Source organism: Podarcis bocagei, assembly GCF_964188305.1.
Source record: "Podarcis bocagei genome assembly, chromosome: 6".
NCBI lineage: Eukaryota > Metazoa > Chordata > Lepidosauria > Squamata > Lacertidae > Podarcis > Podarcis bocagei.
Genome location: NC_138130.1, coordinates 65,315,898 through 65,342,480, shown reverse-complemented (window position 1 = coordinate 65,342,480; position 26,583 = coordinate 65,315,898). Strand labels below are relative to the sequence as shown.

At 42.3% G+C, this 26,583-nt stretch overlaps 1 protein-coding gene across 3 annotated transcripts; it reads left to right on the top strand.

The window, feature by feature from the left end:
• Nucleotides 1–126: 126 nt before the first annotated feature.
• VGLL3 (vestigial like family member 3) lies at nucleotides 127–25,792 on the top strand. 3 transcript variants are annotated; one of them, XM_081199695.1, is made up of 4 exons: nucleotides 127–525; nucleotides 13,271–13,517; nucleotides 17,539–17,774; nucleotides 18,083–20,494. In XM_081199695.1, the coding sequence occupies exons 1-4, from the start codon at nucleotides 292–294 to the stop codon at nucleotides 18,197–18,199; spliced, it is 834 nt and encodes a 277-aa protein (XP_081055821.1). In that variant the 5' UTR covers nucleotides 127–291; the 3' UTR covers nucleotides 18,200–20,494. The 3 variants fall into 3 exon arrangements, with proteins under 3 accessions (XP_081055821.1, XP_081055820.1, XP_081055819.1); XM_081199694.1 differs by lacking the exon at nucleotides 18,083–20,494 and adding an exon at nucleotides 24,070–25,792 and having other exon boundaries at nucleotides 130–525; nucleotides 13,409–13,517; nucleotides 17,539–18,042; XM_081199693.1 differs by lacking the exon at nucleotides 18,083–20,494 and adding an exon at nucleotides 24,070–25,792 and having other exon boundaries at nucleotides 130–525; nucleotides 17,539–18,042.
• Nucleotides 25,793–26,583: the final 791 nt, after the last annotated feature.

The window sequence follows — 26,583 nt, the reverse complement described above, 5'->3', positions numbered from 1 at the left end:
GTCCGGACACTAACTTTGAGCCAATCCGAAGGCGGCGGGGCGGAGTTTGCCAAGTTGGGCCGCGGCTCCCCCGCGCCCGGGCAGCTATTGGCAGAGCGCGACAGCCCCTCATTGTGTCTATGATAATCAGGGCGGCGGAGGCGTGCTGCCCCTGCTCTGCCTCCCCGGGCTGCGCTGCCTCCTCCGCCCAAGGCTTCTATTTAAGCGACGCGGCGGCTCCCCGAGACTCCCGAAGATGACGGCGCCTCCGCCACTGACCTCCGCAGCCCGAGGCTCCGCGCCCGAGCCCGGATGGGAGAAGGCAGCGCGGCGACCGGCACCGGCGGCTGGAAGGCTCGGCTCCCGCTTCTCCGGACGCTGGCATTAGCCGGTCCCGCGGCGGCTGCCATGAGCTGCTCCGACGTGGTGAGGCACCAGCCGCAGGGGACGGGCTGCCCGCCCCAGCTCAAGCTGCCCGGCGCCGTAGCTGCGGGTCCCGCCGCCCCCGGCGCCTTTCCTGCGCCGCCTTTCGCGCACAGCCAGCAGGTGAGACCCTCGCCGGGCGCGCAGGAGGCGGGACAGGCTCCATTCTAGGAGCGGGGTGGGAGAAGACCAGACGGGGCGGCTCAGTTGGGATGAAGCGAGCCGCTTCTCCGAGCGACTCTCCCGCTGGTTTTACACGGGTCTGTGATGAACCTGAGCCAGGTCGCCAGCTCATGGCCCTGAACAGAGATTCCTAACTCCGGTATGTGCGAGTGACGGATGCATCGGTCAGGGGGTGATGCACGTGTGAACGAGGCTCCAGCGTGCGCGATGTCCTAAGCGCGTGCGACGACCTGTGCCTTGAGTATTTGTGGCTCTAAGCGAGTGTTGACATAAACGTCGATGTGCGTCACTCCTCGTATCTTAGGAATGTTTATGTCCTTCTTCACGGTCACCCGCTCTTTCTCGCACAGACGCCCGCTTTGTCTCTCCCACGTCGCAGGCACATACATTCCCTTGGGTGCGGCACACACTGCCTGTCACTACTTGTGACAGACAAGGCATCGGGGCTCTTTGCCACCACGTGTGTGTGTGTACCTGGGCGGGGTGGCGGAGAGGGGGACCGAGCCCCAGCCGAGGGGGGAATGTCAGGCGCGCCGGCCTGTGAACAGAGAGCACACCTGGAGGTCAGGGGTGTGGGGCGTGAGAGTGTCAAGCTGCGACTGGGACCTAGACGGAGCGGGTTTTCACGACCTCCAGCTCCCTGAAAGCAGCAGCAGAGGCGCTCCAAGTCACCTTAGGCTCTGATGCGGAAGTTTCTTGGCGCTTTCTAGAAGCTCAAATAGCAGAAACAGACTTCTTCGACGGGACGGTGTCCTTTAGTGGTGCCTGCAGGATTGCCCCCTCTGGCGAGTTACCTCACTTGCTCGTGACTGTGCGGAAGTGGGTCTGGGAGGGGAAAGGCGGCAATGAGAGAGGTGAACGTCTGGACCTCAACGACGCGTGTCTGTGCGTCTTAAAAGCGCGCGAGAGAGCGGGGAAAGTTGGGCGTGCGTGTGAATATACTTGAGACGGCTTTGGACCCCAGGGTCTGGAGTGTATGTACTTTTCTGGATCCAGCCGAGTGACTCGGGTTGCCCCGACTCTGTGGCCGGACCCTTGCGGGACTCGCTTTCTCGACAGCCACTCGGGTTGCGAGAGCCTCGCGAGGTAAGCAGGAAGCGCTTCTCCTCGGTCGCCTGCGCCCATCCTCCGGCACCTGAGGGCCAGGGCAGCCCCGGCGCTCGGCCCCGCTCCTAGAAAAGATCGCGCAGGGCTGAGTCCTGGCCAAAGTTGCCCACGGGAAAGCGGAGGAGAGCTCGTCCGCGTTACTTAGGCATGGCGCCTGACGAGATCGCTGGGCGCAGACACGTTTGGGGCGCTCGATCATCGCACCTTGGTTTTGCTCATCTGGTTCCCGCCCCCCGAATTCTGAATTAATGCTGGGATGGTGCCCTTAAGGAAGATTGCATTTGTGCTCTGACTTCTGAAGGTATGCTTTCGAAAGCAAGCTCCATTGCTTTCAGTGGAACTTATTTCTAAGTACAATGGGATGGATTGCGAGATCTGTTTGTTTGCGAGTTAGTTTCGTTGATTCTAACAGGCATACTCGGAACACAGTTACTTTGGAGGGAGATCTTTCTCTCCATACAATGTAATTTGGGATTGTGGTGTGTAAGGGTTTACTTCCAAGTAAATGTGCGCTCCTTAAACTTGCTATCCTGGTCAGTTGTAGGTGTTGCCCCGTTCAAGAGCATAGACAGAAAGTCATTTTCGTAATTGCAGTGAGTTAAATGGGTCTGTATGTTGGAGCAAAAGGTACAACAGAAGAGTTTTGTGGTACTTTATGACTACCAGATTAATTTGGGTTTACACTTTTGTGAACTGAAGAAAGTCCTCTTCATCAGATGTATCTGATAAAGTGGGCTCTACTACACAAAAACTTATGCTGCAACAAATCTGTTACATTGAGGTGCCACAAGCCTTTCAGTAATCCTACACAGGTCAACTCAAAAGTAAGCCCTATTAACTTCAATAGGAATTAAGCCTGTATAGCCTTTACTGTTTTAATTGCTTCATTTGGGTTTTTAATTGAGAGCATTGCTTTGTGGGTGTAAACAGTATTACTTCTATCCCAAGCATAATTCATTGTAATTAACTACAACAATGGCCTAGTTGTACGTTCTGCATATTATTACTATGGCTGCAATCCTGAACACATGTACCATGTCCTACTGAACACAGTATAACTTGCTTCTGAGTAAACATTCACAAAGTTTCACAGGATGTCTAATTGGTGTGCAGGACACCTCACTTGATAAAACAAGCCCCAATACTGTGTTTTTTGTTACAGTGCTGTTTTAAAGTACTAAGTTCTTTTGCAGAAATAAAGGAGAAGAGGGTTGTTGTTGTTTAAAGACAGTCAAACATCTTGTTCTTCTAGTAAAGCGGCAAGGGCTGTTTTTACCCTTTAACTTAAGAATCTGATGTAACAAAGTAAATCAGGAAATTCTTATCAGGCTGACAGCATTTTTAGACTATGCTTGTGCGTGGGTGAAGTGGGACTAATATTGACTTGGCCCCGATGCAGTCATCTGAGAATACATTTTTTGGTTGTTGCTGCATTCCATAAGGTTTTATCATTATTATCCACAAAAATTGTTTTCTCCGTACATGGGAAGTGACCCTTAATACCAGCTTGCCTGGGAGACACAAATATGGGCTAAAATACAAAATCCCTTTTTCAAGTTTATTATTTCCTCTTTATTCATTGCCAAGGCAGTTTGAGCAATGCTTGGCTAACCTTTTCAGGTCCATTATACATGGACAGTAAGAGCATGTAGAATTTGGGATGTCTTCCCATCACCATCATCATTGAAGTATACTGAAGTTTATTTTGCAATCTGGGTTATTACAGTTGCAACTGAAACCATTTTACTGATTTGTAGTTTTACTGTTTAAGCATTCCACAATTTCAAGTATTATTTGCTAAGAGATCAAATACGAACAGATGTTCTAGTTTGCTATCATATTTGGAAATACAGTGTAGCAGTGGAAAATTTAGGCTTTATATACCTTAAATTTCTTCATCTCTACTTTTTCTTTTTACAGTTCCAGGTTTTGAGCATCTTTTTTAATCAATGTATTTTTAAAATTAAGAAGTCGCTTTCTTTTTAGGAGATTACTGAGTCCATAGAGCGTACCATTTATTTAAGCAAGTAAATTTCTTTGTTGGCAAATTGTTAGATCTAGCTTTTTCTATATGCCACTGTCCCTATGTTTTCCTGCCTTGATCTTTTCTCCTTGGGTTTTTGTTTCATTTTTTTTCTATATGAATCTTAACAGCGATAAGAAATCGGTGATTAACTTTAATTGTTGACAACCTGAACACAGGTATGCTTCATTGCCTGAACACAGTTTAGTTTAGGAAACACTTTACTTCTGTTTGGCATGTTCTCCCCCCACTTTTTTATATTTCCAAGCTGGCAAGTTTGTAAAGAGGTGATGACTCTGCTCTTTTCACGTATTTATGGATTTCTGATTTAATAAAACCTGAGGGTAATAACTATGATATTGCGTAACATTGATAAGAACCCCGACTCTCACTGCTATCTAGCAGAGGTAATGTGCCTGGAGCAGCTTCCACATACTGTTTTCTTTGCTGGGTCACATTCCTTGCAGCTTTTGCTATAGACCGCAAAAATCTTCTGTGTATGGCACCTATGGCTGTATGCTGGTATGTTCTGACTCAGTCCAATATACATCCCTGATGGCATCAGCATGGCGAGGTTGAAAGCACTGGTTCCTTCTAGGGAGAAGAGGACCAAATCTAGCCTTTCCCTCAAACAGGTGACGGGCACTCTCAGAGCTTCACCAACTGTGCTGGTCATCTGTTTCACAGGTGCATGTGGATAGATTTTAATGGAAGTGGACATGCAGGGAAATGTGTCTGGGGAATCTTTGGTCTAAGACTAAAAATTGTAAAAACAATCACACTTCCTTTACCTTTGCACACTTGATGGTTATAGAATGGCAACATTTAAAGTCAATAAAATTCAGAAGACGCTGCCAGTGATATTTTAGGGGATTTGGAATATTTGTTTGCCTATGTAATACTTTATAAGCTCGTAGCAGGCAAAAAACAAAAACAAACCCTAAAACAATAACAACCCCAGATTTAGGTCACGATAATATTTTTGGTTGGCACGCTTATTTGTGGTATGAAAAGGTGAAAGTACATAAAGGTTTTACAAACAATATGATCAGGAAAAATTTGTATAGAATATGGGACAAATACAATTTTTTTTATTGGAAACTGAAACACCACTTTGGCTTTCACCTTTTGAAGCCATAGCAGTGAAAAAGAAAAATATGCCGGAAAGTTGGGCGACTTATAGAAATTTGCTAGGAGAGGAGGGTGGATAATTTAAATTAAAAGAGTTTAAGGATTTACTAGGAATGGTAACAAAATAGTAACAATATCATTTGAATGAAATATTTAGAAAGGATATGAAGTGGGGGTTTGGGGAACAACTATCACAATTAGAGAGAGACATGTTAAATTGTAATGTTAAAGTGATGTCTAAAATGTACAAGATGCTCTTAGGCTGGGAGACAAAGGATGAACAAGTGAAATCTTCAGTGATAGACTGGGCAATAAATATTAGGCATAATATAGAAATGGAAGCATGGGAACGATTATAGAATACAGATATAAAATTTACAGCATGTTATGGTTTAAGTCAAAATCATATGAAAATGCTATATAAATGGTACCTAAAACCTAGTAGATTGGCAAAAATGTATAAATCAAAGTCAAATAAGTGTTGGAAATATAAATAGAAAGAAGGCACCTTTTTGACATGTGGTGGTCTTGTTAAAGCTTACTGGGAAATGATGATATATAATGAATTGAAAAAGATGTTTAAGATAACATTAGTAAAAAAAGCCAGAAGCTTTTCTCTTGGGAATTATAGGATTAGAACTACCCAAACAATATAGAAATTTATTTATGTATGCGACTATAGCGGCAAAGATGTTATTTGCCCCAAAGTGGAAGGATATAGAAGTCCTAACAAAAGAAGATTGGATACAGAAACTAGCGGAGTATGCAGAAATAGCAAAACATACTGGAAGAATGGGAAATCAAGACAACAAACGTTTTAGAAAGGAATGGAAGTGGTTTATTGAGTATTTACAAACAAGCTGTAAACAGGTCAAGACATTGGCAGGATTATTGTGAATACCTGCAGTTTTAAACATATATATGAGATATATATGGGACGCAGGTGGCGCTGTGGGTTAAACCACAGAGCCTAGGACTTGCTAATCAAAAGGTCGGCAGTTTGAATCCCCACAATGGGGTGAGCTACCGTTGCTAAGTCCCAGCTCCTGCCAACCTAGCAGTTCAAAAGCATGTCAAAGTGCAAGTAGATAAATAGGTACCGCTCCGGCGGGAAGGTAAATGGCATTTCCATGCACTGCTCTGGTTTGCCAGAAGCAGCTTAGTCATGCTGGCCACATGACCCGGAAGCTGTACACCGCCTCCCTCGGCCAATAAAGCAAGATGAGTGCCACAACCCCAGAGTCAGCCACAACTGGACCTAATGAATGGTCAGGGGTCCCTTTACCTTCACCTATTATATATATATATATATATATATATATATATATATATATATATATATATATATATATATTTTTGCTTTCGTAGATTTTCACGGGTACAGGAATGCAGGTTTTGGTGTCTTCGGGTGTCTTCCCGTGTAAGAGTTACACGGGAAGACACCCGAAGACACCAAAACCTGCATATATATATATATATATATATATATATGAGAACAGATGATTAAAAGCAATTTGAAGTATGCAGGAAAGGATGAAAATAAATGTAAGGAACCGCAGAAAGAGGGGAAAGGGAGTTGAAACTTGAAAATATTAAAACTATGGTTAAATAATTGTTATAATGTATATAAATGAAAATTATAAATAAAAAATAAAATAAAATATTAATAACCCCAACCATGGCTTACATAAATCCTAACATAAACAACAGATTTAGACAGTTTCATTTTTTCCCTTTTCCCTTGGCTCTGTCTAGCCTGTTCTGCTTTTGGTGTTGACAAAATACAATGGGAAAAGAATTCCAAATTCATTTTCTGTTAATTATAATTTAATCATGAATATTGCAACAAGCTGATGTTTTCTGAACTAAAATTGTACACTAGATTACTCACTACTTAGCCTTGATCATGCCAAAGTGAACTTTCAGATCCCACTGATTTCAATTAGGATGCTTCAGCATATGTTTAGATATTTTTCCACTGAACCACTGGTATGGTGAAGTGTACACCTTTAGACTGCAGCATGCCCTAGGTGGACAATCTTTGGCCCTCCTAATGTTGTTTGACTATAACACCCATCACCCCTGACTATTAGCCATACTGGGTGGGGTTGATGGTAATTCCTTTTGCATGCTTATTAGGATGGTTCTTATGATAGGTAGGAAAGAAACTGGCATTTCTTTTCCATAGGCAGCAATGGCCAACCCTGGTAAGCAGCAGGTAAGCAGTAGGGTTTTGGAAAATAGGCAGTGACTAAACTGCACTAGATTATTTCATATGCTGTACTTAGAATCTCTTGTTCACTATCCCTGTATTTACTTACCTGTCATGCCTGCTAGCCAGGTGATATTTTAAATGCACAGGCTGCATTTAATTGGTGGGAAGGGGATCGGGGTGTGTGGGGGGGAATCAGTCATGCTGCTGTAGGTGGAGAAAGGAAGGAGAAAATAGGGTAGAGGAGAGCCAAACATTTGCAATTGCCAGCAGATGGACATCAGCACTAACCAGACACATTTGGCCTGTGGCCTGACCATCCTTTTCATATCAATGCGAATTTATTCATATCAACACTCACAGGAAGTGTGCTTTAAACTTTGCTGCCGATATCCAGTTATGCCTTCAACAATTTCTGACACTTCACCTCATCACTAAGAAGTTTTATAAGCATTGATCCAAGAGACTAATCTGAAACTGTAAACAAAAACATCAGTTGGTTACAGCGGCGTAGCGTGGGTTGTCAACACCCGGGGCAAGGCAAGTAATTTGCGCCCCCTAACCCGTGGATTTGCGCCTCCTAACCCTACAAATCTATGCTTATGAATGATGGTCCCTCTCTCTCTCTCTTTTTCTCATATTCCAATCGATTCCCATTTCCGCCGATCGATCCCCGAAGCTCTCACCCAGCGAAATTCGTGTGTAATTACGCTTCGCCATCCCTAATCCTGCCGCTTCCATCGGGAAATCATGACGGTGCGTTTCTCCTCTCCAAACTTTCCCCGGCCCTTTGCCGGCCGGTGCAGCCCTTTTGGCTACGAGCTCCCCTCCTTCTCTGCCCGCTTCTGACCCCACCTCCCCGTCCAGCCTCCCTACCTCCTGAAAAAAGGCGACGGCGCCGAGCAGGACACCCCCGCGGCCATCGGAGAGAGGCGGGGCCCAGGGAGGCAAGCCAATGGGTGAGGCGGGGGTAGGTGGCCACGGGGGCGGGCGCTGCCGCAGTCCTCAGGTGGGCAAGGTAGGAGCAGGCAGAGGCTGGCCGGCCGCTCTGACAATAGGGCCGGGCCGAGGGCACGACGGGGCTGGGCCCTCTGGACTCGCGCCCCCCCAGATGTTGGGCCCGGTGCGGCCGGCACCCCTGGCACCCCCACGCTACGCCACTGGTTGGTTATAGCCAGTTATGTATGTCTGGTCTTGGGAGGCTCTTTCCTTTAGTGGAGGCTTCCGAAAATGAGAGGTGGGAGGAAAAGAGTTTTTGCAAATCACACCTTTCTTTTATAAGTGCCCCGCCCCCCAGTCACCTCCTGAAGTGCTCCGGAGGGCCTTCCAACATTCTGGAGCAGATTTCTGGTGGGCACAGTGGGCTGCAAAAGGGAAGGCAAATCATCAAATACTGCTCCCCCCTCAGTTCATGGAAACTTCTGCTAGGTTTAAGAGCCTTCCAAGAGCTGAGAACCACAATAGGCTAAAACCTGTATTTTTTTGTTTCCAAATACGATGGCATTAAAAATAATGGGGGAAAGCACTGAAATATGTCACACAGTTTGAAAAAAGGTTGTAGTTTAAAATGCTCAGTAGTGTAAGTTATGTGAATGCATTGACTTAGGAATTTTCAGGGTGATTGCACTCGACATGCAATTTGTGCATCACTATTTGTAAACGTGTCTCTATCTCTCTCTCTCTACACACACACACACACACACACACACACACACACACACACTTGTTCTTGTCCTTTTATTATTCAGTTCATTTTATTGGGGCTGCAAATTGAGCTTGTCCTATTTTTCATCGCTGGAAAGGCCTTAAAGCTTATGGGGATCTGTTTTCAAAAGCTCCAGGATATCTTTATAATATGGGGATGGACTGTATCTCCGTGCAAGAGGGCATGTTTTGCATGTAGAAGGTGCCAGTTTCAGTCTCCAGTTTAAAAGAATAATGCAGCAGGTGCCAGGAAATAGCTGCACTGAAGGGGTTTGGACTAGATGACCCCGGGATCCTTTCCAACTGTGCAATTCTATGAGCTACTCTTCTGCAAGAGGAAATAACATAGCTTGGTCCTTTATAGTTTAGAAAAAAGATGAGTAATAGAGACCATGTTAAGAGGTATATATGGTGTAGAGAAAATGGGCCCACAGTTAAATTATGGAATTTGTTACCACAAGCATTGTGATGGTCACCAACTTTGATGGTTTTGAAAGGGAATTAGACAAATTCATGGAGAATTGGGCTGTCACTTGCTACCAGTCATGATGCCTATATACCTCGAGGTTCGGAGTCAGTGAGGAACCAGAACAGGAGACGACTATTGCCTGGCAGGCTAGATAGATCTTTGGTCTGTTTTTGTAAGGCGTTGTGCCAGTGAGGGTGTGTTTAGTGATGGCAGAGAATCCTATGGGGGAATAATTCCTAGTTTTGCTCTGTGGCATCTTTGCAAGATGGCTTTGCTTATTTCTGCTATGCAACATGGCATGCCCTGCTGCTATTATGGTTCATGCCACAGATGATGCATGGTTATGCTTACAGCAATGTTGACTCTGCAGTATTGTTGCCACTTTGCTGACAAAGGGTCATCTGTTAGTACTGGTCAAATGGCACGGGTTGCAATAGCAGCCATCCTATGAAATGCAGTCTCAGAACTCTCATGTGTGCAAAGGCTTCTCCATTCATTTTAGTTGATTTATTCATTGAAATGAATGGAGAAGCCTTAGTATGTACTCACATCAAGGTGCTTTGGAAGAGGACCATAAGGAATAATTTGCTTTAAAAGTGTTAGTAAAGTTTAATTTTATGGCTAGGATTCCCCTATCTCTTGAAAACTGCCAACGAAAATCTAACTTCATAACATGAACAATGTTGAGGCTCAAAGAGATGTCTTAGGAATTGTCCTACTGTGAAAACTTTAAGGGGGGGGATTCATTTGGTTTCTGTTGCTTGAAAATGTATATCAAGTATTACCCTGTTGTTGAAACAAACATTCTAGGTATGTAGAGAAAGTTTGCCACTAGTCTGGTAAAGTGTTAGCATCTCAGGATAAAATAGGAATATCAAAGATTCAGCTTCATTTTCTAAAATTAACCAAAATAACTTTCAGCAATAACTCTTGGGATGAGAAACAGGAAAGATTGAAATGCAAATGCAGTGAGAGAGCCTTGACCATGAAACGAAGAGCATTCCTGCACAGAGCAGCAGCTCTGGATATGAGTTTTAATTTCCTGAATTCCACCTACTATATACAAACGCTAGCAGACTTCCAGCAGTAGCATCTGGATCCCAGGAACAAGTTTCCACATTGCCCCCTTGGCCTACCCTTCACATGTAAATTTTCCTGGTTTGCCATTTGAAAATGATCTCAATAAGCCGAAAACTCAAACGGAATACAATAACAATAAAATGAAATCTGCAAAGGGCAGAGTCAACTGCTACATTTGCAGGGAGTGTGACGACGCCTAAACTGGCCCATGATGAAAAATAGAGATGAAAATGCATGACAGTGAACACTGCAATGCAATTTTCTTCCCGTTATTTTTTTTAAACTACTGATTATTGCTAATATATGACACAGTTTGCCATGTAAGAGGGTGTGTAAACTGGGGTGGCGGTGGGGAGTGAGTACCAAGGGACCTGGAGGAAGAGTTACATTTTGCCCCCAGGGCTGTGGTTGCTCACCCTGTTCTCTTGTGATGTGAGTAACAATGTGGTATTTCTAAGAAAGTGAAAATACTAACTTTTGAATATGGGTCATTGTGATGCTGCTCAGCTGAAGGAAATGAAACAAGTGAAAGTTATAAAACGCTTGACTCTTCCTATGGCAGTTTGCAGCCCAAAACATATGGGCAGCGCTAGGTTGGAAAAGCCTGGGTCAGGCTAAAATGCTATTTAACAGACTACTTCTTTGAGAGCCTAAGAATGGTGGCAAACATTGTGCTGCACAGAGGGTGAAGGGGAAGAATGGGAAACACTAAGGGCTTATCCATACATACCTTTTGCCCCACTCTTTCCAGGCACAGGTCGGCACCTTAAAGCTCTGTGTCCCACTGTCCACCCCCCTATTTTGCTCCAGAGCTTTCCCTGTGAAAACCTGCTCAATCGGAGTGAATGTCAGTTTGGTATTTCCACAGACTAACATTTGCACCGATTGAGCATTAAAGAGTAGATTTTCAAGGGGGAAGTTTCAGAGGGGAAAAGAGTGCTCAGACCCCGAGCTTTAAAGCACAGGCTGTACCAGTGGATGAAAGGTAAGTGTGGATAATAAGCCCACAGAGAGCTGAGTTAAAAACCTGCAACCTTTTTGATTGCAGCGTGCTTGAGGATGGTGTAACACAAGCAGGGACAATCTGATGCTAATAACAACTCCTTCTGCAAATAACATGGAAATTACTGGGGCAGGGGGGGATGGAGTGACTTAGAACAAACATACCATGTGAGCTGCCTGCCACCACCAAGGTGGTTCATCTGTCTGCCAGTTCCTGGAAGCCCCTTACTTCCCAAACTATGGTCTGTGTCTAATGCTTAAGTGCCAGTTGTAGCAGTTAAGAAACAAAAGCACAGACTGCCATGAACCAAAATATATGCACAACAAGTTCATATGAGAAAGGGGAACTAATAGCCCTGGATAGCTGACATATGATAGCAGAGTGGGAGAGGAGGTAAGACAAGAATCATCGAGTTTATTCCTCAGGTGGAGACCAAAGCAAAGGAGCTTCCACTTTGGTGTATGTATCCTGGTCCCCCAGCCAACTAGCTCTGCATGAGCAAGTCAGCCAAATGCTGAGGCCTCCATAGCAGGTGGCATGGCTGGCAATTGTACCCTAAGATGAACAGGCACTGGCCATGCAGCCAACAGTCACACCCGTTCCCTTCTCTCCCCCATGCTGGGCACAAAAGGATGCTCACTGCCAGAGGGGTGTGGATCTGGGCTTCTTGGAAAACATTCGTAACATGGAACATCTGAAAAATATGTTCCATGTAAAATTGATCTTCACACTTAATTTATTTTGACATTTTCGTTTGATTTGATAGAAAAATTGTGGAGAGATACGCAGAGGCTTTCATCATCCAACATTGGTTTTAATTATGTTTCTCTCTCCCCCCCCTTATGAACTTTAAAAGGGTTTGTTTATCTCACAGCAATCTCATCACATTTAATCATCTTTTATATGCAATGTTTTTATAAGTTGGTGTTATGTAAAAAAATGCAGCATTTGCTTGAATGAGGGAAGAGCACAGATTTGTTTTGTATCTTTGGCAATGCTTAGACTCCCCCTCTCCCCGCTCACAAATGGCTCGATTCTGCTACCCACATCTATGTGTAGTATCCTCCTCCTCCACAAATGATAACTAAGCCCAGGAAAGCTATGACAAGTGGAGGATAGTGAAGAATGCCTAAAACTGAATTATGAAGCTGGAATATTTTACGAATAAAACTGAATTATGAAGCTGGAAAATTGTGGAGAGATACGCAGAGGCTTTCCGCTGATACGTTAGGGTTGGGAAAATCCATCACTTGATCAAGAGTAATAATTTATCAGTTGGCTGATTGAGGATCAGTGCAATACCATTAAAAGCATGGTTATCACGAGGAATTCCTGCTGAGTTCAGTGCAAAGCTGCCAGATAGGTGTGCATAGCACTGCACCATAACAGCATGAACTTGAGCCACTTGAGTCATTTAAAACAAGAACCAGCACGACTGTTTGTAAAATCCACCATCGTCAATGTTGAACCATCAAGTTTTAGTTAGACTACAACTCCCATTAGTTTGGCCAGAACAGCCAATGCTGAGGCATTACGGGAGTTGTGCTCAAAAACATATTGAGATTCCTGCATTGCAGGGGTTTGGACTAGATGACCCCAAGGATGCCTTCTAACCTGACAGTTTATGATTCTATGGATATCTGTAGGACGCCTCACTGGCCACTGAATAATGGAAGGGGTTATGTTTTGATTTGTGCATTAATCTTGGTGGTGTTTGTTAAGTCAGTTAATTTCATTTGGTTTGCATTTCTACTTATCTTCATCCCTATATGACACAATATGAATGGCTATTCTCTGTGGCAGGCACTTACAGAATAGATAGGGCTGGCTACAAGTAAATGTATAATAATATAAAATGTCTCTCCATTGCCATACGTTAAATGCATGTTTGTTTCTGTGGTCTGTACTTGAAGTTATCTTACTCTCTTTCTTTCTGTTTTTCCTCCCTTATACCAGAGTAAGCTAGCTGTATACAGCAAGATGCAGGAATCTCTGGAAGCGACCCTTCCTAATAAACAAGAGGAAGATGAGAAAGACCAGCCTACTGATATGGAGTACCTTAACTCTCGCTGCGTCCTTTTCACTTACTTTCAGGGTGATATTGGGTCAGTAGTGGATGAACACTTCTCAAGAGCTTTAAACCAAGCTAGTCGCTTCAGTCCAGAGACTGCCATTTCAAAAAGCAAGACAGGGCTATGGAGAGGTAAGGTTTATAAGCAAAACTTGGTTACATCTCATTTACTTTATTCCTTTGGTTTTGTGAGCACGTAAGTTGGGTTTTATATACACCTTCAGGTCTACATTCTTTTTAAAGATTAGGTTGCCATACAACACCTGGACTGCAGGACACAGATACACAAAAATCTGACCTGCAAAACCAGTGTTACCCATGCAGTCTGATTAGCCACATGCAAAATTTGGAAATTCCTGGGGAAAATTAGGAGAGGAATTCAACATCACACTATTATGATTGTTCCACTAGTGTAAGCGTTTTCCCTTACACTAGTGGAACAATCTCCCCTCTCCTCCTGCATGCTGTTATAGCGATTCTCCTAACCCAGGGGTCCCCAAACATTTTTCAAAGAGGGCCGGATTTGATGAAGTGAACATGCATGAGGGCCGACCAAAGTTATTGAGCTTTTTTAAGAATCGAACTTGTTGAGCTTTATTTAGGATTTGACCCCAATAAATGAACTGCCACAGGGGCCAGATAAAACCGGCCAGGGGGCCAAATTAACAGACTTTGGATATGCCTGTCCTAACCCTTCTAGAGCCAATGTGGGTGGGGAACCCCTTTGCACTCTCCTCCTGAATGCTATTCTGACGTCTTGCATTGGCTCCCACTAGTGGAACTGTCTGCTTGAAACCAGCTCCTACCTTTCACCATGAAAAGAGATGTGATGCAGGAAATCTGTAACTAGCATTTTCTTCTGTTCTTCTTCTTAACTAGCAGCCTCGTGCAGTGGCTTTGATAACTAGAGAAATAGTACTTGGAGAGAGTGCAAAACCTGCTTCTCCGATGCTATTTTACCTTTCTGAATTGCCCCTCCCAACTGTAACTAGAGCAATGGGGAAACCATGCAGGTACCAGACATGTTAACTGCCCCCCTTTGTCCAGCTCCACTTTTTAAATCTTCAGAGCAGAAATATGGGGCTCCCAATTGGTAATAATAAAACCTACAGGGAGATCATATGCTTGTGGATTTTATGTGTTGCGTTGAGTGTGACTCTCACGTTACAGAATTAGTCTCAGAGAATGGGAGGTTGCCATGTGGAAAATTCTTTAATATTTACACCTTTAAAATGTCACTTTCCTGCAAGATATTATAGTGTGACAATGCAGGAATTGCTATCTTATCATCATGCTATATAGTTTGGTGGGTGGATAAGCATCATGACTTCGGAAAGAGCTGGCCGTTCCAGACAGATGGGATTGCTTAGTTTTACAAAATTAATGAAAACTGGAAAATGAAATGGGAGTGATAGTTGGGATGTATTTGGTTTTCTCCAAGCAACTGAATACTACCAAAATGGGTATAAACAGTATCAATATTATCAAGTCACTTAAGTACTTTATTGAAATCTCAAAACCTAAATCAAAGAACATATGAACACTTAATGCCTGAAATGATTGTGTCCCGCATTTACAGCTGAACTATTACATTGCCGAATAGCTTTGAGAAGGAATTGCACTCCTTTGGCTATCTTTAGCGCAAGTGTGGGCAGATTGCAGGCATATTGAATCCATTTAGGGGTTTGTTTGTTTTTTGTTTACTAAAACCCTATGATCCACCCTTAAGTTCTTTATGCTTAGAATGGGAGAATTCTGACCTTGGTGACAGACAATATGAGGATGGGCAACAGCGGATGGCATGATGGGGCTACACTGCATACCTGACCTCGCCCCACCCAGCCAAGACACTGCTGCATCCTGGGCTGGAGAGCAGGAGTGAGGTTGGCAGGGTGCAAATGTGCCAGAGGAGCTAATCTGCTGTTCCTGCTGGTGTGTTTGCACTGTGCCAGTCTCTCTGCTGCCTCACCCCTTCTCATCTCAGTACACAGTACAGAATTGTTGAGCTAAAAGGGGACGCCAAGGGTCATCTAGTCCAACCCCATGCAATAAAGAATTCCTGACAGATGGTCATCCAGCCTCTGTGTAAAAACCTCAGTTTTTCCGCCATCTTCCGCAGCCGCTGTCCAGAAGGGATGTCAGATAAGCCATGCAGCCTGGCCATGTTGTCTGCTACTGAGTAAAGGAACTGAACAGAACTCACCATCCTTCCATACAAAACTCTGCTCCTAGCTATCCCATATTTTTCATATTGGCAGTACAATGAGTGTGCCATTTTGTTGCTGCTACTGCTTAACAATTAGGAGTGATAAATCCTTTCCGATTTACTGCAGTTACATAGAGATCTACTGGTAGATGCAGATTTACCTACTGCCACCTCTGCTTTAGCATCTTAACTAGCCATCCTAATGCAATTCTCAGGTGACTCTCACCAGAGAGGAGATGATTTCTGAGAAATTAAATATATATATATGTAAAAATGCCAAGAGATCACCTCACCAGATAGGAAGCGTCAAAATTGTTTTTTCTGAGGTTTTTTGTTTAAAAACAACAACCAAAAGAGATTAAGAAGTTGTCTCCAAGAATTTGGTTGTGCAAGAGGTGAAATGTTTATGAATTGGGTGTGGAAGCATGATGACATTTCACAAATATTCAAGAATGTTATTTTAAAGCTGTACAGACCTAACATTCCCCATGCACATTTAGCACAGAACAGAGGAGTGCACTTTTATCTCTTGGACACTGAACACCATTTCCCATCCGTTGTATGCGAAGGCAAACTTAAGATCTCCAGAGATCCCGAAGGATGGGAGAAATGGATTTGACTGTGTTGCTTCCCTTTCTGTGGTTCTCCTTCCAAAGCCTTCGTCTTCTGCTGAGCCATCTTCATCAGAAAGTACACTGGGCTAGATAAGCTTTTTTTTCAGGGCATCTTGAAGTTCTATTGAACTCAGGTGTAATAGGTTCTGAGTAGAATGCTTAAGTTGGTCACTGCACAGCTCTCTACTGGGATACATACAGTAAGGGCTTCAGTGGGACACATGTATATTTTTTGATGTACAGTTGATTAAATTTTGTTAAAATTGAAGTCTTATTTTTAAAAAAATAAAAATAAAAGGTTAATGAGGAAATCCATTGAAAATTGTAATTTATTAGATATGAAAGCTCTTTAGCTTAATAAAACAAATAAACCTTTGCAATTGCCAGATAGATAGATAGACAGACAGATAGATATGGGTGGGTCTGATAGACACCTCGCTGAAATGTTCTTATTTTTGTGATATTTCTGTGACTTTATTTCCTCACCATCACCTATAGGCATATTCTTCCATGGCAACATCTCTAGCTTCCCTTATTTTCCCCAAAGCATCTTCCTTTCTACTTTACTTCAAATCAAGCTTTGGGCAAGAATACTAGTAGTATCTCTGCCAGCACTATCATTACATAGTAGAATCATTTACCACTCCTTAGAAAGATGGGATTTAAAGTATGTGATTTCATAATATAATGGCTTTGGACTTGAGCTGTGCTTGAATTGCAATCTGCTTAGTTCTAAAATCAGCTGTTTTGTTATATTTCCAAACACATTTAAAAATTTGCTGATTAGACACTAAAGTGGCCAGTTACTTACGCCCTTTTTGGTGAGCCCTGGGGTCTAAAAAGAATTTTAATAAAATAGAAAAAAAAACCATACACAATAAATCTACAATAAACTTAAGAGACGAACAACACAGAAACCCAAATACAAAAGCAGCGCAATGAAACCCAAACAACAAACTGCTGTATAGCAAAGAACTTAAATAGCCCTTAAATGCATATGTTAAGACTGCCACTGTGAATTAAACATATATCTTAAAAAGGCCTGGAAGAACATAAAAGTTTTAACCATGTGAACTTCCCTAGGGAGAGCATTGCATAGTCAGAGGGCCACCACCAAAAAGGCTTTCTTTCTCATAGTTGTCCTCCAAGCTTTAGTTTGAGGAGGCACATGAAAAAGGGTTTCTGGCAGGGTACAGTTACTTGTGCTTTCATCAACATTTTTAAATAGTTGTCCATGGAACTTACGTTTGTTTCTTTATTCATGTTAGCAAAACTGTTTATTATTCAAGATCCATGGAAGAATTTATCATCATTTTGATGTTTCTTTTAAAAGAGAATGCAACAATCGCAAGCCAGAGGAGTGGTTTCCCAGCTTCGTTTTGGACCAGTTCTTATCAAACTCCACCTCCACCATGCTTAAGTGGAGTTCATCATGACTTTCCTGTTACTGCACCAGGCACCTTCTCAGCAGGAGATCCCAGCAGCTGGCCAGGACATACTCTGCATCAGACTGCTCCACCTCCTCCGCCGAGTATGCCAGAATCTTGGCACTATCCATTAGCATCTCAGGTGAGCCCTTCATATGGACACATGCATGATGTATACATGCACCGCCACCATCCTCATGCACACATGCATCATCATCACCACCCGACTTCGCACCTTGACCCACGGTACAGATCTTTGCTGATGCCTTCAGTTTGCGCAGGCAAGATTCCTCCGCCACAGTGTGATGCAACAAAGACAGATCCTACGGCTGTCACCAGTGCTACCTCAGCATGGGCAGGAGCCTTTCATGGAACAGTTGACATTGTGCCAACTTTTGGGTTTGACACAGGTAAGCTGCAGCTTTCTCTTTCACGTGGTTCGTATTTTAGGAAACATATGTCGTAACCAAGCAAATCCTCAAGACCTCCACTTTCGGGGGGGGGGACTATGGCACTGCAGATGTTGCTGGGCCCCCATCTCCCATCAGCCACCATGGTGAGTTATAGTCCAAGACCAACTGAGAGGGTCACAAGCCCCCCACCCTGATTCTTTCACCTGATCTGTTAGATATGAATCCCTGATGTAGTTAGAAAGGGTTGAAGTTGCAAGAATGCTAAGATTTGCAATGATGATCTTGAAGAATTAGTTCTTTACTCCCACTGAAATCATAAAGCAGACAAAACATATAACACGCTTAATACAGGCAAGCAATCCCAAGGTTCAGAGCTCTATTGTGTGTAGCAAAAAATTAACCACAAACATCCTGTTATTATATAAAGTCAGTAGAAAACAGATACTGGCTTTCTTGTTTTGCAGTTCTAATTACCCTTCCTTGTTCCTTTTTTCAAATTAGGCAAACTTAGGATTCTTCTTTCTGTAAGCCTGCAGTGAATCTGGTTTCTTACTCAATCCTGTTTGAGAATGAGATGTTCTGAATTCACTCAATGTGGACCCAAGAGATCATAAAGTGTTTTTCAAAATCCAACCCAAATGTTATGTATAAAACTTCCCCAAAACAACCCAGCATAAAAGAAAGCTGTCATTCTACAGGGCAGTCTTCCAAATAAATTTATTCCAAGCACAAAACACTTTTTCTCAAATTACCTTTATAGATGCGGCTCTGCCGCACCTATACAATCTCATTTCAGTGCTTTGAGATGCTCTCTGAATTGGAAGACAAAAGTTTTTCCCTGTGAGCGCCATACTCAGGACCCAGAAATTTTGTACCATTGGAATGACATCGGTCTCATCCATTACCCTGCTGCAGACATCCCAGCAGGTCTAGCTAGCATTTGAACCACAAAGAATTGCATATTAAGTATACATATCATGTTACCTTATGGTAATTCAATATTCATTCTCTCTCTCATGCATTATGTTTCATGGTCCCTTGAAAATAGATTAAAGTGGCCACTTGTGTATTGCTAAAAAAAGAAGCTATGCATCACCAAAAAAGAGGACACAGATTTGCATTTACTGGATTTGGGTAAAAAGGTAAAGGATCCCTGGACAGTTATGTCCAGTCAAAGGTGACAATGGGGCTCATCTTGCTTCAGGCCAAGGGAGCCGGCATTTGTTCACAGACAGCTTTCCAGGTCATGTGGCCAGCATGACTAAACCAATTCTGGCACAGTGGAACACCATGTCGGAAACCAGAGCGCATGGAAATGCTGTTTACCTTCCCACTGTAGCAGTACCTATTTATCTACATGCACTGGTATGCTTTTGAACTGCTAGCTTGGCAGAAGTTGGAACAGAGCAATCGGCACTCACCCCATTGTGTGGATTTGAACTGCTGACCTTCTGATCAGCAAGCCCAAGAGGCTCAGTGGTTTAGACCACAGCGCCACCACATTTACCTTTACCTATATTGGTTTTATGTATAAATACAAATAACAGAAATATAATACATCTGGGAAAGACTGTGGCCAAGTGATCATTTTGCCTGCTCAGTCTCCTGTCTGGATGCTAACTGTTGATGAGAAATAAGTTACCAATCTATTGGTTCTTTACCTTTAAATGTGACATGAGTAGACAGACAGCCCTTCAAATAGAGCAGGAATGGGGAACCTTTGGTCCTCCTGGTGTTGCTGAACTACAACTCCCATCAGCCCCAGTTGTAATTCAGCAACCTCTGGAGGGCCAGAGGTTCCTCACACATTAAATAGAGGACTTCTTCATGAGGACTGTCCTCTGACAGCCCTTCAAACAGAGCCATCCTCTATAAAGTATGATACACAGCCATCCGAAAATGGATTTAGAGTCACGCTGGAGCCGTGTCTTGAATGTGTACCAACTTTCATTCAGATATCTTTGTCTTGAAGGCAGATGTCATTACCACAAAAAACCTGAAGATCCCAAGCAGTCAGGTTAAATCAAAGGCCTTACTTGGCGTAGGCAGTAATCTGTAAATCACTCCTAACTGATAGAAGGCGTAAAGGCCCGCCCTGCTGTTTGTCTCCCAGCAGCTGGTATTCAGCATCATACTGCCTTTGAGTTGAGATATTTCATTTACTTAGTTATCACTAAGTTATGATATGTGACAGGTGAGTTTGCAGCTGGTTTTGACTTGCAAAGCTTTATGCATCTCAGGAGCCCAATATGCTCAAGGATCACCTCTCCTCACACAAACCACCTCAGATCCTGTGATCATCATCTCCATGTGCCCCCTCCATGGGAGGTCCAGAGGGTGGCATCCAAAGAACCTTGTACATCTCCCAGAGTGTTTGAGGACTTGTGCCTGTCTTTTTACACACCTAGTGGAGAACACTAGTAAAACTCAACTGTATCAAAGGGCTACCTGAAAAGTGAATTGGAAAAAAGGGGCACAAGTCCCATGAAATAACTGTATAGAACTGGCCCATACAACTGCATAGCTCATTCAACTACAGTGAGCCCTGCCAGCCATGGATCTGAAAAAAGTTGCTTATTCTACTTCTCCCAGATCTGGTGTGGAGAAGTGGCAGAACCTCAGGCTAAACTTACTGGTTTAGGACCTACGGTAGTTCAAGTGATGCTTAAGCCAAGGGCAGATTGGGCAAAAGATCGAGGTTCACATATAATGTGTAATTCTTGTTTGCCTTTGCCTGTTAATATAGCATAGCAGACTACAGACTTTAGCAAGCAATGCTACATCTTAAATTGATTTTCCTGTACTTAAAAATAAAACTGTTGTTCCAATTTTCAGACTGTAGTTTTTGCCATCAAGGATAGGAAACCCACCCAGTTTTTTCCGTACAATTCTGACATTCCTGTTTGCAAATTTAATATAAGAGTTTATATGGGAAATAGTACAGTAGATGGCTCTCACAAGTATACAAGTTGTACCATTCACATAGTATTAGATGATAGTCCGTTTCTTTTAGAAGGTTCTTTGGATTTGGGTTTCAGAGAACAGAGCAGTGCAAATGCCCTGTCTCACATTCTTGTACTAACTGCTACAACCTAGCAAGCTTCATTCTCACATTCTCCTTTATCGGGGAGAGAGTAAAACAGCGCTGCTTTTGCTGCCTCAGGACATTAAGAAAAAACAGCACAACCGAATCCTTAAAAGATCTGGGCAATTTTATGGCCATTAATTATGTTTGCAGCTGTACAGATGACACAAGAGTAATTAAATTTCATGCTCCAGGTTGTAAAGTGATCGTCTGCTATGACTAGGAGCAATTGTTAGCCCCTTCATGGGGTCTGCCTTTTGGCAAGGTATATTTATGAGCAAATTTCAGCTGTCTATGACTCTTGTCATAGAAGGCAACATAAAGGTGCATCTGATAGCAATTCCAGTAGTCCTTGCTGTCTAGACAATTGGATTGTCTGTCCAAGGCTGAATAAGGAATCTTATTTTAAGATTTATTTTTTTTTAAAGGAAAGGCTCAAAAACCATGAAAGGGGCTGCAATTTGTTCATGGGTAAGTGAACGTAGGAAGGAAATGAATTAATATTTTGGGATGGGGGGGGTGAGTGAGGGATGGCTCCTATTTTAACTATTGTTATACGAATAGAATGCTAATGGCCCGGTCCAACTTTTCCATTTCAGAGCTTGGGTACAGGGGTCAAAACTGAGGATGCATCGTCAATGATGGATCCAGTCCATAAATGCATGCGTAACATTTAATTATGCATGCAGTGCTGACTTCAGGTTTATCTGAACACAAACATAAATGATAATGACCATATTATAGCATGCCATATATTAATCAATTAGCTTGCATTTATTTGAACTCAGGGTAGGCTTTTCCCACATATGTAAAACCCACAGTTCCTGTGGGTTTACTTTTTATTAATCCTTTAGGGATGGAAAGATGGTGGAAGAAGAGGAACTTGTGGCTCTTTAGACGTTGAACTAAAAGTTCTACGACCCCTGCCCATTGGGCTGGGGCTGGTGGTAGCTATACAATGTTTAAATGCTCCTTATGGTGTTCATTGCCCTAATCCCAACAGAGCTTGCATGTAGATGTTATATGCAATTGTGATGACTCATAGAGAGCTTTGAAATTTTATGTCCACTTATGGAACACTGCCTGGGGAAAGGGATTTCCACAGTCTACACAAAGTATCTGTAACCATTGAATAAACACTGGGGCTCAGGGAGAATTCACACAAACATTTCTGACTGAAGCAGCTGCTCCAGACTCATCTCCCCACACCCAACATTCACAAGTGGCAAAGTTTTCTTTTGAGTCTGCATCAATTCAGCAAAATCTCTATTTACCTGCATCCATAATGATTGAAAATGAAAACTAACATTATCAGGGACAAGATTCCGTGCATATATCTCTATCTATCTATCTATCTATCTATCTATCTATCTATCTATCTATCTATCTATCATCTATCTATATCTATCTAATCTATCTATATCTATCTCACTGAGCATTAATGAGGAAAAAAAGTAAATTGTATTAAGACTAATCACTGGCTAGGACATATTCATTAACTGAGGATGCAGCAGATCAGATATGAATACCCTTACATAGCCTTACATAGCCTTGTTGATGTTAAAAGATTACAAAACTGCACATAAATTAATCTGGGCCAGTTCCACAAAAAAAAAAAATAAGGAAATGATTCAACAGTAAGTAATTTCAAGAGTGTTCCCATCCTACCCCCTTTAGTGCAGGAACTTTAGCATAATCTTTAATTTCACGTAAATGTTTTTAATAACTTATTTTATTAAAAGGCAAAATAGACCAAAGATAAAGGTCATAAAGAAACATTGTTACAGCAGGTTGAGATCAGTATAAGGTTGGACATTATCAAGGAACTTGTATGTTCCAAAACATTACAAAAAGGTACCCATTTTTTCATAATAATATCACAGAAATATTTATGTTTAATTTATTAAGATGGAACAGATAATTGTATTGGCTATTTCAGTTGTCTCTTTGCTTAAAATTTTCAATGATTGTTAGTGGATTCATCTTTTTGGTAGAGTTTTTGGGGAAGCTATTTTTATTTTTCAAATGCATTTAGGAAGTTGCTTGTTTTTCACTGTCTCTTTCAATGTTTTATTGCATTGGGCAGCCTTTTATATTACATTTTGTATTCATTTACTGTTTTATTCTTCTATATGTTTTTATGTTTGCAACAACTAAAAATAATGGGGGGCGGGGAGGCAAAAGTGGTTTGAATGGCACATTTCTGATGGGGCTTCTTCTCTTATTAGGGCTGCCCAAATACATTTTGCTCCTTGAGGTGAAAGACATGTTGAAGCCTCTCTTCATTCCATGTAGAAAAGCAGGTCCTTTGGAGGATGTGTGGCCAGTGCATCTCTATTCAGTCCTTGTCCCTCAGGATCTGACGTGGCCACTTCACTTAGCCTAATGGTCAGTCGGTTGGCCAGATTTTATCCTGCTCTCACCTCTGGTCAAGCAGGCAGTGCAGGTTTCAGAAATAATGCAAAAAATCTGCCAAATGTGTGTACCAGAAGTAAAAGTGGGATGAATGTACATGCAGTTCTTCTTTCAGACTACTGTACTTTAAACTGAAAATTATATGCATCTCAGGCACATAAATACCATTTCTTAATGAAACCAAATGGATGTTTATGTCAGATGATTTAAATCAATATGTTTTGAGTCTAGTACTACTTATTGGAATTGGACGGGGGGTGGGGAGTCAACTACAGTACAGTCTATCACAGGTGTAATTAACTTTTGTCCCAGAGTATGATCTGATGGTACCTGAGGCCACCACCCAACTGAAGCTAAGCAGGTATGGGCGATGCCTGGATGGGTGACCACCTGGGAACCACGTGTATGTTGCCTTAGGTTCCATGGTGAGAGAAAGGTGGGATGTAAGATGATGACTGATTGATCAAATTAAGCCACTCAAACAATGCAAGTTTAAACTTATTTCCTCTTCCCCTTCAAAACAGGCATCCAACATCAGGACAAAAGTAAGGAGACATCATGGTTCTGAAGTACCAAAAAATGGATTTTACCAGTAACCAGTGTTAAAAGAGCTCCCATCTTGTGAAGGAGATACTACAGTATTATTATTTTTTACTGTTTCTTCACAGTGGCAATAAACATTATACTAAGCAGATGATGAGCAAACCAGCCATATGTTTTTTGGATGGAGCCTTTACCTCCAGAAGGTCATTTTAAAGTCCCAGGACATGAAGAAAAAAATCGAAAACCTTTCTTTGTATATCATTTGTCATCTGAGCCTGCTGAAGCATTTCTCCAATCTAACTTCTCTATGCTCCTTTTAACAGTGTTTTGCTTAGATGTGTGCCATGGTCTATATACTAACGCATACCCTTGACTGTCAGGAGAGACCTAGCTTTGACCTAAAGTCCTCCTTCAGGAATGCAGTTTTTTGTAGTTCTTTATGCGTCTATTTTTGTAGAAATACAGAAAGTTTGCATCAGCACTGGTGGGCTATTTTAGAACAATGTATTTTTTAAAATTTAAAGTTTTTAAAATTTAAAGTTCTGTTTTAAAGAACTTGCTCTCAGAGACGCACTGGCAAATCTTTTGAAATGCATAGGTTTTTAAATGTCTGATGTGGTTGTATGAGATTTTGTTGTTGTGACCTGAAGTATCTTGTCATGATCAAACGGTTCAGTCCCCCATATAACAACCCCACAAGATCTTGAATGTACTTTGCCTTTCGCTTAAGCAATTGTTCAAATGTAAAATAGTGTCTGCGGCAGTGCTCTTTTGTTGAAAAATGACTATTTGCTTTGCTGCTTCTGATGACAACTTTGAACTGGGTACCTGATAAGAATATGTTGCTGAAACAATGAAGTACAGACGCTTTTAACTGAAATCCTAAACAGATGGGTAGCCTTGAGCCTTTAAATTAATCTCAGCTGCAGTGTTAACATGACAGTAGCTGAAGAGAGATGCAGCACCTTGTTGCTTGAGGTACATACCCTACTTTCCTGCCAACCTCCATCTATAACCTGCTAGAACATAGAGTGGGATTCCAAGAGCAAGTTTAGGTGTGTTCAAGGGACTGTGTGCACCCTTTAATTTTTCACTGTTTTCCTCTTGAAGGGTAGACTGATTTAGAAGATCTTTCCCTAGCCATACCATTCTTTGGATCCAGACCAGAGCTAGCCAATAATTGCACTGGTCTATGGAGCATGTTAAATGCCTTGCACAAAGACACTAGTACGGTTGTCTAAGTACAAGCATGGACACAGCACAGTAAGCTTTCGATGGTGCCACAGTTCTGGGGATAGCACCTTGTAGCACAGCTAGGGCCATTTTTTTGGCCTGTTAGCTGCTGTGCTGTTCATAGAAACAGGATCTTCACTGAAAAATTCATTGAATATCAATGGGGCACACAAATAAGTATCAAGACTATTAATTACCTAGCTTATAACCAAACATACTATTATTGGGCTGGGGTTTTTTTTGGGAGGGTGGGGTGATATTTCCAATGAACCATTCTTGTGATGAGGAAAAAAATCTAACAGGAATTATAGAGTCTGAAGCATATTTTGCAAGTATTGATAGGTCGTGGGGGCACCTTTCCATCAATGGCTTTTGCATTCTGAATCAGCCCCTTTTCGGTGCGAAAACTTTGTATATTCCAAAAAGCTCAGTATTTTCAAATCCTGGAATAAAGCTACTCATTTTCCACAATCTGGCGTCAGCTGGCAGTCCATTGAGTGCTGCCTTCACTACTCTTCAATACAATTAAATTAGGAAGTCATTGGCTAAACCGAATTTGCCCACAGATCCATAATCAGCAAGACATTTCTAGAATATGTGCTAAAGTTAAACCTGTGGTGAGATTCCTCAGTAGTCTGAGGTCTAAAGCAGGTACATGAAGCAGCATGCATGCAAACAGGACTAATTAGGGCTCGTCTAGACTTCTGCTTGTGCCACATTTCTAGGCCCAGCTCTAGCCTTTAAATTTCTGTGTCTGAACATTGGTTTTGCTTGTTTGTTTTTTGACCTGGTGCTTTCCCCGTGAAAACCCACATTATACCGCTGAATCAGAGCCAACAGCAATTGGGTTTTCCACAGATTACCATTTGCTCCAATTCGGCGGTAAAATGTGGGTTTTCCCAGAGAAAGAGCCAGGGGAAAACAAAAAACAAAAAACACCCACTGGACACAGAGCTTTAAAGCACATAACTGTATCTGGAAAGCACAGCACAAAAGGAATTCTGGAGGAGCCCTAAGTGCTACAAACTGCTGCTTCAACTTGAAGGAAATTCCAATGCAGGGAATGTTCCTCCTGATTGGAAAAAATAAAACATAAGCTCCTTGTTGTGTGCAGTCTTTTTCTTCAATTTCCTTGGGATGATGGCTATTACAAAAAATAAAATAAATTACATTCTGCTCATTTCAAATATGTGTAATGCAGGAGTTGCCAGCCTTTTCTGTTGTTGTTACGGGAGTTGTGCCTATGGGTGCATTAGGATTTC